Source organism: Hemitrygon akajei, chromosome 31, assembly GCF_048418815.1.
Source record: "Hemitrygon akajei chromosome 31, sHemAka1.3, whole genome shotgun sequence".
Classification (NCBI taxonomy): domain Eukaryota; kingdom Metazoa; phylum Chordata; class Chondrichthyes; order Myliobatiformes; family Dasyatidae; genus Hemitrygon; species Hemitrygon akajei.
The window spans coordinates 22,028,204-22,044,102 of record NC_133154.1 but is presented as its reverse complement, the minus strand read 5'-3'; the positions used below and the strand labels follow the sequence as shown (position 1 = coordinate 22,044,102).

Here is a 15,899-nt window from a genome sequence, read left to right as displayed (position 1 = left end):
TCCCAGTCTCTGAACTCAGACTGAATGCTCTCAGCTCTCTGACTGGTGGCTTGGAACCTGACAGTTTACTCTCTAACACAGGACAGATGACGGGGTCTGATGTTTGTGCTACTCTTAACTGTTCTTTTGGTATGGGGCTGATTGACGCAGTGGCTGGCTCATCTTCAGCTGAGGCTGACATGGATACACCTGTGAGTGACCAAGTTGCAGGGGACTCTTTCTGTACCTCAACAGCTTGCATGGCGGCTGCGATGGTGTTAGGCGGCAGTTCCTCCGAACATTCTCTCATCAGTGACTCCACATCCAGCGGCATTCTCGACAAAGCATCGGCATCGCTGTTCTCTGTTCCCGGTCTGTACTTGATGGTAAAGGGGAAATAATTTTAAAGCCAGGAATTCCAGCTTGCCTGCATGGAGGTGATAGACAATAGACAGTAGGTGCAGGAGTAGGCCATTCGGCCCTTCTAGCCAGCACCGCCATTCACTGTGATCATGGCTGATCATACACAATCAGTACCCCGTTCCTGCCCTCTCCCCATATCCCTTGACCCCACTATCTATAAGAGTTCTATCTAACTCTCTCTTGAATGCATCCAGAGACTTGGCCTCCACTGCCTTCTGGGGCAGAGCATTCCACATATCCACCACTCTCTGGGTGAAAAAGTTTTTCCGCATCTCTGTTCTAAATGGCCTACCCCTTATTCTTAAACTGTGGCCTCTAGTTCTGGACTCACCCATCAGCGGGAACATGCTTCCTACCTCCAGTGTGTCCAATCCCTTAATAATCTTATACGTTTCAATCAGATCCCCTCTCATCCTTCTAAATTCCAGTGTATACAAGCCCAGTCGCTCCAATCTTTCAACATATGACAGTCCCTCCATTCCGGGAATTAACCTTGTGAACCTATGCTGCACTCCCTCAATAGCAAGAATGTCCTTCCTCAAATTTGGAGACCAAAACTGCACACAATACTGCAGGTGGGGTCTCACCAGGGCCCTGTACAGCTGCAGAAGGACCTCTTTACTCCTATACTCAATTCCTCTTGTTATAAAGGCCAGTATGCCATTAGCTTTCTTCACTGCCTGCTGTACCTGCATGTTTGCTTTCATTGACTGATGTACAAGAACACCTAGATCTCGTTGTACTTCCCCTTTTCCTAACTTGACTCCATTTAGATAGTAATCTGCCTTCCTGTTCTTGCCACCAAAGTGGATAACCTCATATTTATCCACATTAAACTGCATCTGTCATACATTTGCCCACTCACCCAACCTGTCCAAGTCACCCTGCATTCTCATAACATCCTCCTGACATTTCACACTGCCACCCAGCTTTGTGTCATCAGCAAATTTGCTAATGTTACTTTTAATCCCTTCATCTAAATCATTAATGTATATTGTAAACAGCTGCGGTCCCAGCACCGAACCTTGCGGTACCCCACTGGTCACAGCCTGCCATTCTGAAAGGGACCTGTTAATCGCTACTCTTTAGTTTCCTGTCAGCCATCCAATTTTCAATCCGTGTCAGTACTCTGCCCCCAATACCATGTGCCCTAATTTTGCCCACTAATCTCCTATGTGGGACCTTATCAAAAGCTTTCTGGAAGTCCAGGTACACTACATCCACTGGCTCACCCTTGTCCATTTTCATAGTTACATAGTGATAGTTCCTTTCAGCTGTGCGAGAGCCATAAGCAATAACTCTAAGCTTGCCGTCTTGTTTCTGATACAGTACCGCTCCCAAGCCTTGGTGTGATACATCCGTGTGTACAATGAACGGCTGAGTGAAATCAGGGAAACCTAACACTGGTGGATGGAGCAGGCAGTCAATCAGCTGTTCAAGTACCTGTTGGTGCTGGTCTGTCCACATGATCGGCTTGTTTGAGGGTACAACATGGCTCACTTTCTTTACCCTGGTTTGTGGCTTTCGGTTGTCATGAACTTCAGCCGGATCTGCTTTCAGTAGCTCATACAGACAGTTGGCTTTCCGTGGAAAGTCTTTGATGGACTGCCTGTAGTAGGTGAGCAAACCAAGCATTTTTCTGAGTTGGCCCATAGTCTGAGGTCTGATGTCTTTTAGTGTCTAACAGCTTCGAAGTCAGCTGGATCAACTCCACTGTCCTCTGCCGAAACCCTTCTGCCCAAATAGCGGACCTCATGCTTGAATAGGTCACAGTGACTTGGCTTGAGTTTGATGCCGTACTCTCTGAGGCGTTGCAGCACCGTTCATACGTTATTCACATGGTCGAAGGTTTTACTGAAAACCAGTGTACGGGAAGTCCCCGGGTTACGTACGAGTTCCGTTCCTGAGTCCGTCTTTAAGTCAGATTTGTACGGAAGTCGGAGCAAGTACATCCGGTATTATTTAACGTCAGTTAGTCAAACATTGGGCTTAGTATATAGTATATATTTTACCTTTCTATGCATATAAAACACTTAAGAAACGTATGTATTCCAATAATTAAACCACTGCGTTGCTTAGTAATAACTGTAGCTTTCATCGGGGCAGGGCCTTTCACATACTCCATTATTCTCACTTTATCCATTATCCTTCAAGATTGTTCTGATCGTTGACCGACTGTAGCCTAATGCTTTTCCAATGATCGATGGCTTTCACCTCTTTCCAAACGCTTTATTATTTCCACTTTATTTTCAATTGCGATTGCTTCCCGTCAATGGAACAGAAACACTGCGGGCGGCGGGTCCCGAGCTGTGCCGGCTCCCGAGGTCCGCTGGGTCCTAAGGACCACCGCACTGAATTCCCCAGGTCCGAAACTCCACTGCACTGAGACAGGCTAAATGGGACAAGTGGGGGCTGTGCTGGGTTTGGGTATTTGATCATCCATAATATTCCGCGCGGGAATTTAAACTGGAGGTGGCAGTGTTTTTTTTCACGAGGTCGAGTTGCAAGCTCGACATCAACCTGGCACGGATGGTACGGAGTCACTGGATCGACATCAACCCGGCATGGGAACGGTCTATCACTGGATTGAACTCGGGAAACTCTGTTCTCCAGCCTGGCGCTGATCTCACTGCGCCACCAGCTGACCGGAAAGGGGGGGCGGGGATCAGGGTGAACCTTACTAAGAAAAATTTAAGCCAAATACGAAGTTAAACACTCAACACAGTGTCAACGGCAACGACTTAAAATGGCGGACAGTACAAGTTGTCCGTAAGTCAGATGTTTGTAAATCGGGGACTACCTGTATCGTCCAGATAAGGATTGCAGATGTCATCCCGAAGCCCTTCCCAACAGTTGCACTACCATGGACTTGTCTCTGATTGTATAAATATGAGGGACTGGGGGGAAAGGGAGAGGGGGGAGGAGGGAGACCCCACACTATCAGGCTTAAAGACAATTTCTATCCCATCGTTGCCATTTGTGTTAACAACCAATACAAGGACGTGTTTGGGGGGGGCAGGGGCAGGGGCAGCCCACAGGTGTTGCCACACATTCCAGCACCAGGATAGCATGCCAACAATATTCAGCAGAACAACAGGTAACACAAACCAGAACATACCAAGCAATTAAGCAACAACAGTGAAACAAGCTCGTTCCTTCCCTCTTCCCACGCATATACACAGTGCTCAACCCCAGGGCAGCCTCCAGTGCTGCGTTCTTTGTAATTGTAACCTCAAACACGATATTCTGCATTCTCCTTATTGATTGTCCCATGTACTGCCTTAAGTACCTATGCTTGAACTTACCTGAATTAATTGCAAGGCTTTTTCCTTGTGACAATAATAAATTAACACCGATGCCAAGACTTCAGTTAGACCTACCAGATTCTGTTGTCGTTGCTGGTCATCCATCGTCGTCACCGTGTGAACCTGGGGTATCGAGGTGCTCACGGGCTGTCCTGGCATCTGACGAGGGAGGGAAAAGGAGAAAAATGTTTATTATCATTTAAATTATTAATGCTTGCCAAAAGGATCAGGGTTCATAGCCATCTTCTGTCAGATGGTAGATATCAGCAGGTTAGGGAAAGGATCTGTGGATTTTGACCTAGCTGACAATCTCACTGTGTAGAAGGTTGTTGTAGGTTACAATGGGACATTGACAGGATGCAGAGCTGGCCTGTCGAAGGGCAGATGGAGTTCGATCCAGAAAAGAGGGAAGTGAATCACTTTGGAAGATCAAACCCGAGGGCAGAGTAGACGATGCCAAGCTCTTCTTCTGTCATTCAGTCTCCGAGCCCACTTCTTTGGCAAGAATTCCCCACCCTACACTGATAACCACTTCTCCTGCCTCCAACCCACCTCTTCTACTTGGACACCCTCCCCTCTGGTCTTCTGCCTGCTCTGGATCTCATCTCTAATCGCCGACGAGACACTAACCGGCTCAACTTTGGCATTCCTCACTCCTCCTTGAACCTTACCCCTTCTAAACACACTGTCATCCACACTACTAAACGCACAGACAAAGGGGGTGTTGTTGTAATGTTGGGGAGTGACCTCTACCTTTCTAAGGTCAAGTGGCAACTTTCAGACACCTCCTTTTACTTACCCCTTGAGAAAGGCCCCAGTCTGGACCATCAGAATATTGCCTCCAACACCATCACTAACCTCATCAACTCTGGAGAACTCCCATCCACAGCCAGCAAACTCATAGCTCCCTCACCCCGTACTGCCCATTTCGATCTTCTACCCAAATCCACAAACCTGACTGTCCGGGTAGACCTATTGTCCCTGCCTGCTTATGCCCTGACCTAGACTCTATTCTGTCCCCCTTGGTTCAGTCCCTTCACACCAATATCCATGACACTTTCCATGCTCTTGGTCTCAACAACGCTCAATTCCTTGGCCCTGACTGCCTCATTTTTACCATGGATGTCCTGTCCCTATAACACTTCTATCTCCCATCAAGGCCTTAAAGCAGGAAAAAAGCCAAACTAAACAAGCTAATTAATTACGTGCCGCCTGGCACGTAAATGTTGGCCCAAATCAATCGCCTCTGATCTAGGCCGACATTTACATGCCAGGCGGCACCTAATTAGCTTGTTTATTTCGGCTTTTTTCTTAAAGATGCGCTGGGTACGTTCTGGCTACTGCTGCACCCCTGCATGCTTTGCGGCCCGGTATCAGTCCGCGGCCCAGAGGTTGGGGACCACTGCCTTAAAGCTCTCTGCTTCTTTCTCAGCAAAAGAACTGACCGGTTCCTCTCCCCCACAAGATATAGGAGCAGAATTAGGCCATTCAGCCCATTGAGTCCGCTCCGCCGTTTCATTATGGCTGATCTTGGATCCCATTCAACCCCACACACCTGTTCTCTCACCATATCTCTTGATGCCCCGACCATTCAGAAATCTATCACCTTCTGCTTTAAATATACCCACAAACTTGGCCTCAGCTGTAGTCTGTGGCAGAGCATTCCACAGATTCACCACTCTTTGATTTAAAAAATTCCTCCTTATTTCTGTTCTAAAAGGTCACCCCTCAATTTTGAAACTGTGTCCTCTATTTCTGGATTTCCCCACCAAATGAAGCATCCTCTCCACATCCACCTTATCCAGTCTTTTCAATATTCGGTGGTTTCAATAAGATCCCCACACATTCTTCTAAAATCCAGTGAGAACAGGCCGAAAGCTGCTAGATGCTCCTCATATCTTAACCCCTTATTTCCCAGAATCATCCTTGTGAACCTCCTCTGGACTCTCTCCAATAACAATACATCCTTTCTGAGATGAGGGGCCCAAAACTGTTGATAATATACTCCCAAGTGCAGCCTGACTAGTGGCTTATCAAGCTTCAGCATTATCTCCTTGCTTTTATATTCTATTCCCCTTTAAATAAATGCCAACATTGCATTTGCCTTCTTCACCACAGACTCAGCCTGTGAATTAACCTTCTGGGAGTTTTGCACAAGGACTCCTCCGTCTGGCTGAACTGGTCGTCATTCTCAACAATTTCTCCTTCAGCTCCTCCCATTTTCTCCAGACTCAAAGGGCACTCACAATGTCCCCAGCTATGCCTGGTTGTGTAGAACAGTCCGTGTTCCAAGCCTTCCATGGTAATGCTCCCCAACTCTTGCTGCACTACAATAATGACTGCATTGGTGCTGCTTCATGCACCCATGCTGAGCTCATCAGTGTCAACTTTGCCCCCAACTTCCACATTGCCCTTAAATTCACTCGGTCCATTTCTGACACCTTCTAACCTTTCCCAATCTCTCCGTTTCCATCTCTAGAGACAAACTGTCTATTGACATCATTTATAAACCTATCGAATTCCCATTGTTACCTTGACTATACCTCTTCCCACCCGAAAAAATGCTATTCCCTACTCTCAGTTCTTTCGTCTCTGCCACAGGATGAGATTTTCCTTTCCAGGACCTTCCTTCCAAATAACCAGGTGTTTTTCCCCTGAACAATGAAGCCACACTCAGGGTGGAGGAGCAACACATCATATTCTGTCTGGGTAGCCTCCAACCTGAGGGCACGAACACTGATTTCTCCCTTCTGGTAATTTTCCCCTCTTCCTCTATTCTTCACTCTGGCTTTTAACTCTTCTCATCAGCTTATCACCTCTCCCAGTACCCTTCCTCCTTCCCTTTCTCTCACAGTCCACTCTCCTCTCCTGTTAGATCTGTTCTTCTCCAGCCCTTTACTTTTCCTCACTCACCTAGCATCATCTAGCTAGTCCTCCTTCCACTGCCCCTACCCTTTTTACTCTGGCATCTTCCCCCTTCCTTTCCAGTCTTGAAGAAGGGTCTTGGCCCAAAATTCCCATAGATGCTGCCTGGCATACTGAGTTTCCCCAGCATTTTGTGTGTTGTTCTGGATTTCCAGCAACTGCAGAAACTCTTGTGTACAAGGTTAACGGTAGGGTTCTTGGCAGTGTGGAGAGATGGAGAGATCTCAGGATCCATATCAATTGATCCCTCAAAGTTCCTGCATATGTTAAGAGTGGTAAACAAGGCATATGGTGTGTTGACTTTCCTTAGTCAAGGGATTAAGTTCAAGAGCCACAAGGTAATGATGCAGCTCTGTAAAACTCTGGCTAGACCATCCTTGTAGTATTATGCTTAGTTCTGGTCAACTCAGTACAGGAAGAATGGGGAAACTTTAGAGGGTACAGAGGTTTACCTGGATTAGAGATATGAGGCTTATACCTTATGAGGAAAGGCTGAACGAGCTAGGGATTTTCTCTTTGGAGCAAAGAAGGATTAGAGGTGATATGATAGAGGTGTTCAAGAGATAAGAGGCGCAGACCAAGATGACAGCTAGAGACTTTTTCCCTACTATACATTAAGCAGGTCAACCCCAGGTTCCAGATTGCTTGTACAAATTCCTACAAAGTGCATACACATGGGCATTGAACACCAAATAGGTTTAGGTGAAACACCTGCAGCAATCAATAACCTTCCCGTGTTACTCACAGCAGTGCTCAAACCTACCCCAACATAAACACCAGAGATTCTGCAGATGCAGGGAATCCCAAGCAACACACACCAAAAACTGGAGCGGGTCAGGCAGTATCTGTAGAAATGAATAACAGTCGACAATTCAAGCTGAGATCCTCCATCGGTGTCCTAACTTGCTGAGTTCCTCCAGCATTTTGTGTGTTGCAATGAACCTTCCCTATCAGCTTCTGTGATTAGCCAATGCCATGTAATTGGCAGCAGGCACAAACTACAAAAAAGCAAACTGGTGCAGCACTATACCACAGTGGTTAGTGTAACACTATTCCCAAGGGTGTAGGGGGAAATCTCATTGAAGCCTAGCGAATACTGAGAGGCTTCGATAAAGTGGACATGGAGAGGATGTTTCCCATCATGGGGGAGTCTAGGACCAGATGGCACAGCCTCAGAATACAAGGATGTTCCTTTGGAATAGAAATTAGGAGCAGTTTCTTTAGCCAGAAGGTGGTGAATCAGTGGAGTTCATTGGCACAGACAGCTGTGGAGGCCAAGTCATTGGGTATATTTAAAGCGGAGTTTGATAGGTTCTTTATTAGTCAGAGTGTTAAAGCTTATGGGGAAAAGGCAGGAGAATGGGGTTGAGAGGGCTAGTAAACCAGCCATGATGGAATGATGGAACACACTCAATAGGCTGAATGGACTAATTCTGCTCCTATTGTCTTACTATAGAGACAGCAAACCGGGTTCAGTTCTGCTGATGTCTGTAGAGAGTTTGCATGTTTTCTCTGTGACCAACACACACAAAATGCTGATGGAACACAGCAGACCAGGCAGCAACTACAGGAAGAAGCACTGTCGACGTTTTGGGCCGAGACCCTTTGTCAGGACTGTCCTGACGAAGGGTCTCGGCCCAAAATGCCGACAGTGCTTCTCCCTATAGATGCTGCCTGGCCTGCTGTGTTCCACCAGCATTTTGTGTGTGTTGCTGGAATTTCCAGCATCTGCAGATTTCCTCGTGCTCTCTGTGACCACGTGGGTTTCCTCCGGGTGCTCCAGTTTCCTCTTGCATTCCAGAGACGTATGGGTTAGTAGCTTAATTGGTCACACGGGTGTAAATGGGTGACTTGGTCTTATTGGGCAGGAGGGCCTGTTACCATGCTGTATCTCCAAACAAAATTCAGCAGAAGTTACAAATCTAATCACATTTATGAAAGTTGGAAGGAAATGTTTAGGGAAAAAATAGTACCACACCCCCCCCCCCCCCCCAGACATCAAAGAGACTTTTTCCTATGTAAACTGGTCCATTTAATTGGCCAGTCTCAATGCCCCTGCACTTTGGCAGCCAAGGCATTAGTAAAGCAGTTTTATTATGCCTGAAAAGTCAGGAACTACAAATGCTGGAAATGTGAAGTGGAAGCAGAAAGGGATGGGAAAACTCAGCAGGGCGGGGAGCATCTGTGGAAAGTTAAGATTTCACTTTGCAATTTCACTCCTTGAATTGAGTGCAATGAGAAATGGCATTCACTTGCTAGGTTGCGTTCTGCAGCATGAAAATATTATACGTACAGCCACACTCGGTGACTTGAACATGACATTTTATAGGGTGCTCTTACGCTCAGTGGCTACTTTAATAGGTACACCTGCTCGTTAATGCAATTATCTTATCAGCAACTCAATGCATAAAAGCATGCAGACGTGGTCAGGAGGTTCAGTTGTTGTTCAGATCAAACATTAGAATGGGGAAGAAATGTGGTCTAAGTGACTTTGACCGGGAATGATTGTTGGTGCCAGATGGGGTGGTTTGAGTAACTCAGAAACTGTTAAGCTCTTGGGATCTTCATGTATAACAGTCTTAAGAGACTGCAAAAAGCAAAAAAAAAAAATCCAGTGAGCAGCAGTTCTGTGGGTAAAAACGCCTTGTTAATGAGAGAGGCCAGAGGAGAATGGCCGGACTGGTTCAAGCTGACAGGAACTCAAATAACCATGCGTTACAATGGTAGTGTGCAGAACAGCATCTCTGAATGCACACAGATTGAACCTTGAAGGGCTACAGTAGAAGTCCATGAACATATACTAAGCGGCCACTTTATTAGGTGCAGGAGGTACCTGATAAAGTGGCCACTGAGTGTATATTTATATTTACTGTGTGTTTTCACTGTGTTCTTTATACTGCATCAGATCCAGAGTAACAATCATTTCATTCTCCTTTACACTCGCGTACTGATGAATGACAATAAACAACCTGGAAACGAAATGAAATAGGGCTGACAATTAAAACCAAATGCAGGGTAGATCATGTAGCTCCTTTGACCCACAACACAGTAAGTTCAATGTCAACGTTCAGCTCAAACGTGTCACCTGCTGCTGCTGCACTCCTTGAGAGACTGGCATTGCTCCAGGCGGCTTCTGCATGAAGGCTGGATTGGGCATTGACCCAGTTCCCATCTGCTGTGTCCCCCCCAGTTGCTGCTGTGAAGAAAAAGTTAAGATTAAAAAGGGAGATCAGCTTTATTTGTCACGTACGTCGAAGCATATGGTGAAATGTATTGTTTGCATTAAGTCTAATCATCGAGGATTGTGCTGAGCTGCCCATGAATGTCACGTGCTTCAGGTGCCAACTCAGCATTCCTAAACACACTAAGCCTCACCCAGAGGAAACCCGTGCATTCACAGGCAGAACGTACAAACTCCTTACAGACAGCAGCAGGAACTGAACCTCGAACTTGCAGTCGCTGCTAACTGCCAAACTACAGTGCCACACACATATATATGTTCTTGTACTTGTCTAGCTGAGTCTAGGCCATAGAGCCATACAGCACAGCAGTACCCCACCCAACTCATCCAGACAGATCAAGATGCCCATCTGTTGGTCTGATTCGGCCCGCCTAAACTGCTCCTATCCACGCCCTGTCCAAGTGTCTTTAAATGTTTAAAGGAGAATATCACCTGGTCCCTCAACACCAGCTCCATAGCCAAGAAAGCCCAGCAGCGTCTCTACTTTCTGTGAAGGCTGAGGAAAGTCCATCTCCCACCCCCCCACATTCTACAGGAGTTGTATTGAGAGTGTCCTGAGCAGCTGCATTACTGCCTGGTTCGGAAATTGCACCATCTCGGATCGTAAGACCCTGCAGCGGATAGTGAGGTCAGCTGAAGGGTTCAGCAGGGTCTCTCTTCCCGCCATTACGGACATTTACACCACACGCTGCATCCACATAGCTAACAGCATTATGAAGGACCCCACGCACCCCTCATACAAACTCTTCCACCCTCCTGCCGTCTGGGAAAAGGTACTGAAGCATTCTGGCTATCACGACCAGACTGTGCAACAGTTTCTTCCCCCATGCTATCAGACTCCTCAATTCCCAGAGTCTGGACACACACACACACACTCAACTGAACACCACTCCACTTCCTTTGCAATTTTTGCTCATTTCATTCTCAACTCCTGCTAAAACATTGTTTACATTTACATCATTTATTATATTGTAATTTGCCCTTTACTGTGCACTTTCCTCCCATATACCCTCCACCTTAAATTCCTCCATATACTTGTCTAGTAGTCTCTTAAATTTAACACCTCTAAAGGGGCTTTGGAGTTTATCAGTATAGGTCTGAAGTCTAATGTATTTGTGTTGTTTCACGTAGCACCAGGGTCCTGGAGGAACGTTGTTTCATTTTTACTGTGTACTGTACCAGCAGTTATGGTTGAAATGACAATAAAAAGCGACTTGACTTGATGTTGTCACCGTACTTCCTCAGGTAGTTTGCTCCACGTAGAGGCCACCCTCTGAGCTCCGACTCACTAACCCTGACCTGTACATCTCAGGAATGTGGGAGGAAACGGGGGAACCCGGAGGAAACCCACGCGGTCACGGGGCGAAGGAACAAACTCCTTACGGACACGGGCAGAATTGAACCCTACCTTACAGCGGGAGCTGTAAAAGTTCTGCGTTCACCGTTACGCTACCACGCCGTCCAGTAATACAGTTATCCATCATTGCTTTAAAGTCTAAATGAAGCATTCAAGGATCAACTTTATTTGCCTTATATGTACATTTACATGTATTAGGGATTTGCTGTGGTGTGTTGGTCAGGGTGCGACATGCAACAATAAAAAGCAACATTCAACAATTATAAAGAATAAAGAATTATATAAAAATAAAGTTGTGAGTATGGAATAAAATGAGTGTAAATATATAAACACCATGTATTTACAATGTAAGCCCGTGACAGGGGTAATAGATGGGGGTGGGGGTGGGGGAAGGCTAAATAGAATGGCTAAGGCACCGGTGACCCCTGTTTCCATCCAAGGGGTCAGTGTGGACATGGTGGAGGATTACAAATACCTGGGGATACGAATTGACAATAAACTGGACTGGTCAAAGAACACTGAGGCTGTCTACAAGAAGGGTCAGCGCCGTCTCTACTTCCTGAGGAGACTGAGGTCCTTTAACATCTGCCGGACGATGCTGAGGATGTTCTACGAGTCTGTGGTGGCCAGTGCTATCATGTTTGTTGTTGTGTGCTGGGGCAGCAGGCTGAGGGTAGCAGACACTAACAGAATCAACAAACTCATTCATAAGGCCAGTGATGTTGTGGGGGTGGAACTGGACTCCCTGACAGTTGTGTCTGAAAAGAGGATGCTGTCCAAGTTGAATGCCATCTTGGACAATGTCTCCCATCTACTCCATAATGTACTGGTTAGACACAGGAGTACATTCAGCCAGAGACTCATTCCACCGAGATGTAACACTGAGCGTCATAGGAAGTCATTCCTGCCTGTGGCCATCAAACTTTACAACTCCTCCCTCGGAGTGTCAGACACCCTGAGCCAACAGGCTGGTCCTGGACTTATTTCCACTTGGCATGATTTACCTATTATTATTTAATTATTTATGGTTTATATTGCTATATTTCTACACTATTCTTGGTTGGTGCGACTTAACGAAACCCAATTTCCCTCGGGATCAATAAAGTATGTCTGTCTGTCTGATCAGATTAACTGCTTGGGGCAAGAAACTTTCAAGATGAAATTTTTGTTTCAGGATACTATTAATATGCCCTAACACATACAGAGGAAGAGAATTAGGAACACAAGGGAAAAGTAACCTGGCCAGTGACTGAAGAAATGCAGTGGGGAAATTAATGATTCCATCACTTCTGGGTCTATGAAACCATGTTGCAATTTCAAAGTTACGAGAGCGGAGAGCGGAAGGCGGGTGGGTGTTCGGTGCCGCCTGCCTGCATTTCACTGGTCTCCCTCTCGTTCACTGCTGCCAGAGGAAGATGCAGGGGTCTTGGGCGAGGTTTGATTGGCGTGGTTTGTGAATTGGACTCATTTTTAGAGCTCTCTGCGGTCACGCTGTGTGTGTTTCTGGTTACTCTTTTAAAGATGGCTATTTTGCGCTATTTTGATTGACAGACTGGCTCTGTGGCTCAGTCAACGAATGACACAGCGCTAAATTGAATTGAAATGAGCTAAATTGAACAGTCCTAGTCTGTTTCAAGGACTCTGTAGTTTGATGTTTAATTATTCTCTGAATTATTTATCTTTTCCTGTATGCGCAATTTGTTCTTTTTTTTGTGCGGTGGGTGTTTAATGTTTTCTTTGAACCAGTTCCATGGTGTTTCTTTGTTTCCTGACGGCCTGAGGGAGGACAATCCCAGGGTTGTATTCTCTATACATACTTTGATAATAGATGTACTTGAAATCTTTGATCTCCTTCCTACTAAGAGCAACATGCATCAAGTGTATGTATGCCTTTTCACACACAGGGTGGAGAATATATGGAACAAGCTGCCAGAGGTGGTCGAGGCAGGTACAGTAGTATCACTTAAGCAGCACTTGGACAGGTAGATGGAAGGTCAGGCCTTGTAGGGATATGGGCTGAAACACAGGAAACTGGGACTAGCTGGGTGGACAGCAGAGACTAGATGGGCTGAAAGGCCTGTATCCATGCTATATTGCACTATTACTCTAATAGTGTGATGGCACAACTATTATATAATTATATTATTAAATATTATATACCAGTTACAAGCTGGGTTACAGGTACCATCCCTTATAAATATATTTTCTAAGATCACTGGTTACATCTGTTAATGGTAAGTATGTTACAGTATTTAATATTAATGCACTTTAGTTTGTTATTTGTGTGAGATTCATCTGTAGATTTTATCTTTATCTTCATAAGTTATCATGTGTTATGTGAACTACTATGCTTTACTCTCTGGTTCAGAGAAAAGTTGTGTTTCTATATACATTATATGGTTATATAACTTATATACATCTATATATTTAAATGACAATAAACTTATCTTGAAATCAGGATTAAATCACTTGGATATTGTTCATGAGTGACCTAGATACTTAATTGAGACTGAGAGAATTTCCCAGTTGATGATACAAAAATGTGGACATCAAACTTTCAGCAAGGCCAGACTTCAGCAAGACTCCGTGGTCTGAAAGCTGAGAGGAGATCTGACCCCAGCACTGAAAAACGCTGGAGTCTGGGCTGGGCAGGCTAGTGAGGAGCTGTTTTCACTGGTGAGATGGCCAAGAACCATTGGACTAAGGTAACTGGCAGAAGTGGCAGGAACAAAATATAAACACAAATTACACTGCAGATGCTGTGGTCAAATCAAGACGTACAGAAAAGCTGGATGAACTCAGCAGGTTGGGCAGCATCCGTTGAAAGGAGCAGTCAACGTTTCAGTTCGAGACCCTTCATCAGGACTGAGTCCTGACGAAGGGTCTTGACTCAAAATCAAGGAACTAAACAAGTCAGGCAGCATCTATAGAGGGAAATGGACGGTCGATGTTTTGGACTGCGAACTTTTATCGGGACTAGAGGAAAAGGGAGTAGCTGACACAAAAAGGGTAAGAGGAGGGAGTGGAGTAAGAGCTGGTGGTTGATAGGTGGATCCAGGTGAAAGGGAATGGGTGATAAACAGATGGGGAGGGGGAGAGTGGGAATGATGCACAAAGCTAGGAGGTGATTGGTGGAAATGACAAAGGGCTGGAAAAGATGGAAGCTGATAGGAGAGGATTTCATGTGATTAATAAATGTCTGATCTAATAAGGGGAGGAATGAGTGCCATGAAGATTTCTTTCTGCCCTCCTTTTATACGAAGGCACTTTGGGTCTGGAAGCACGCTGTTGGGGTTACGTGGTGCAGACATGCCTAATTGTGGGGCTCAAAAACAAATGTCTAAGTACTTGAGTGGGGAGAAGACAAAGAATCACAAATACTGTGGGAAAAGGGGTGAAGACATGGTAGGCAGCCATTTAATTTGTCAGATTTTGTGGGTAAAATTGTCTCCTCTAATGTGGTAACATCTGAGATACGATACACCACCCAGTCAGATACATGGAAATGGTCAAACCACCTTGAAATGACTGTGTCACCTCCTCCCCCACCCAAACACAAGTCACACTGAGAGAAAGCCATTTTCTTAACCAGTGATGCCTAATGAAAGGGCTTACATTTCTCTGCTGTTCAATTTTCTGCTGCTGGGCTTTCTTGTGGTTGGTTATGACCAGTCGGATTCCATTCACAAAGCCACTCTGATCATTTGGAATCAGACCCATGAAGATTTTCTTCTTGGAGGAGTACAACAGCATCAAGACTCTGACCTCACACGGAGCACTGTGTGGGAAATGAACGCAGCCCGCCTGAAAGAAGCACAATGGTGTGGTATTAACACGTGACAGAAATCCAGAGGAGAAAGCATTCGGTTAATTTATTAAATTGAAATTATCCATAAGGCATTTTTTTTTTTTTTTTAGAGACGAACCATAGAAGTACCCTGATCAGATGCATCACAGATTAGTATGGCAATTGCCATACTAATGTGCCCAAGACTTTTGCACAGTACTGCATGTGTCAGATATTCACTTTATGTGAACTTGTACATCTCCAGAATACTTGTCACCAAACAATTGATACTAGAGCGTACAATCATCACAGTGATATTTGATTCTACGCTTCGTGCTCCCTGAAGTACAAATCCAATTAAATATAATAAAAAAATTAAATTACAAATCATAATTAAAAAATAGAAAAGGGAAAGTAAGGTAGTGCAAGTCAGGTCCGGATATTTGGAAGGTACGGCCCAGATCTGGGTCAGGTTCCATTCAGCAGTCTTATCACAGTTGGGAAGAAGCTGTTCCCAAATCTGGCCGTACGAATCTTCAAGCTCCTGAACCTTCTCCTGGAGGGAAGAGGGACAAAAAGTGTGTTGGCTGCATGGGTTGTGTCCTTGATTATCCTGGCAGCACTGCTCCGACAGCGTGCGGTGTAAAGTGAGTCCAAGGATGGAAGATTGGTTTGTGTGATGTGCTGGGCTATGTTCACGATCTTCTGCAACTTCTTCTGGTCTTGGACAGGACAACTTCCATACCAGGTTGTGATGCACCCTAGAAGAATGCTTTCTACGGTGCATCTATAAAAATTAATGAGGGTTTTAGGGGACAGGCCAAATTTCTTTAGCTTATTAATTAAATTATTACTAAATAATAAGTTTAAAAATTATTAATA

General features: G+C 45.3%; 1 protein-coding gene across 1 annotated transcript in view; it reads right to left on the bottom strand.

The window, feature by feature from the left end:
- med25 (mediator complex subunit 25) overlaps window positions 1-15,899 on the bottom strand; it is an 82,566-nt gene that overhangs the window by 13,408 nt on the left and 53,259 nt on the right. Inside the window, 4 exon segments of the mRNA XM_073034030.1 lie at window positions 227-358; window positions 3,783-3,866; window positions 9,718-9,828; window positions 14,846-15,034. Coding sequence (XP_072890131.1) covers window positions 227-358; window positions 3,783-3,866; window positions 9,718-9,828; window positions 14,846-15,034 — 516 coding nt within the window.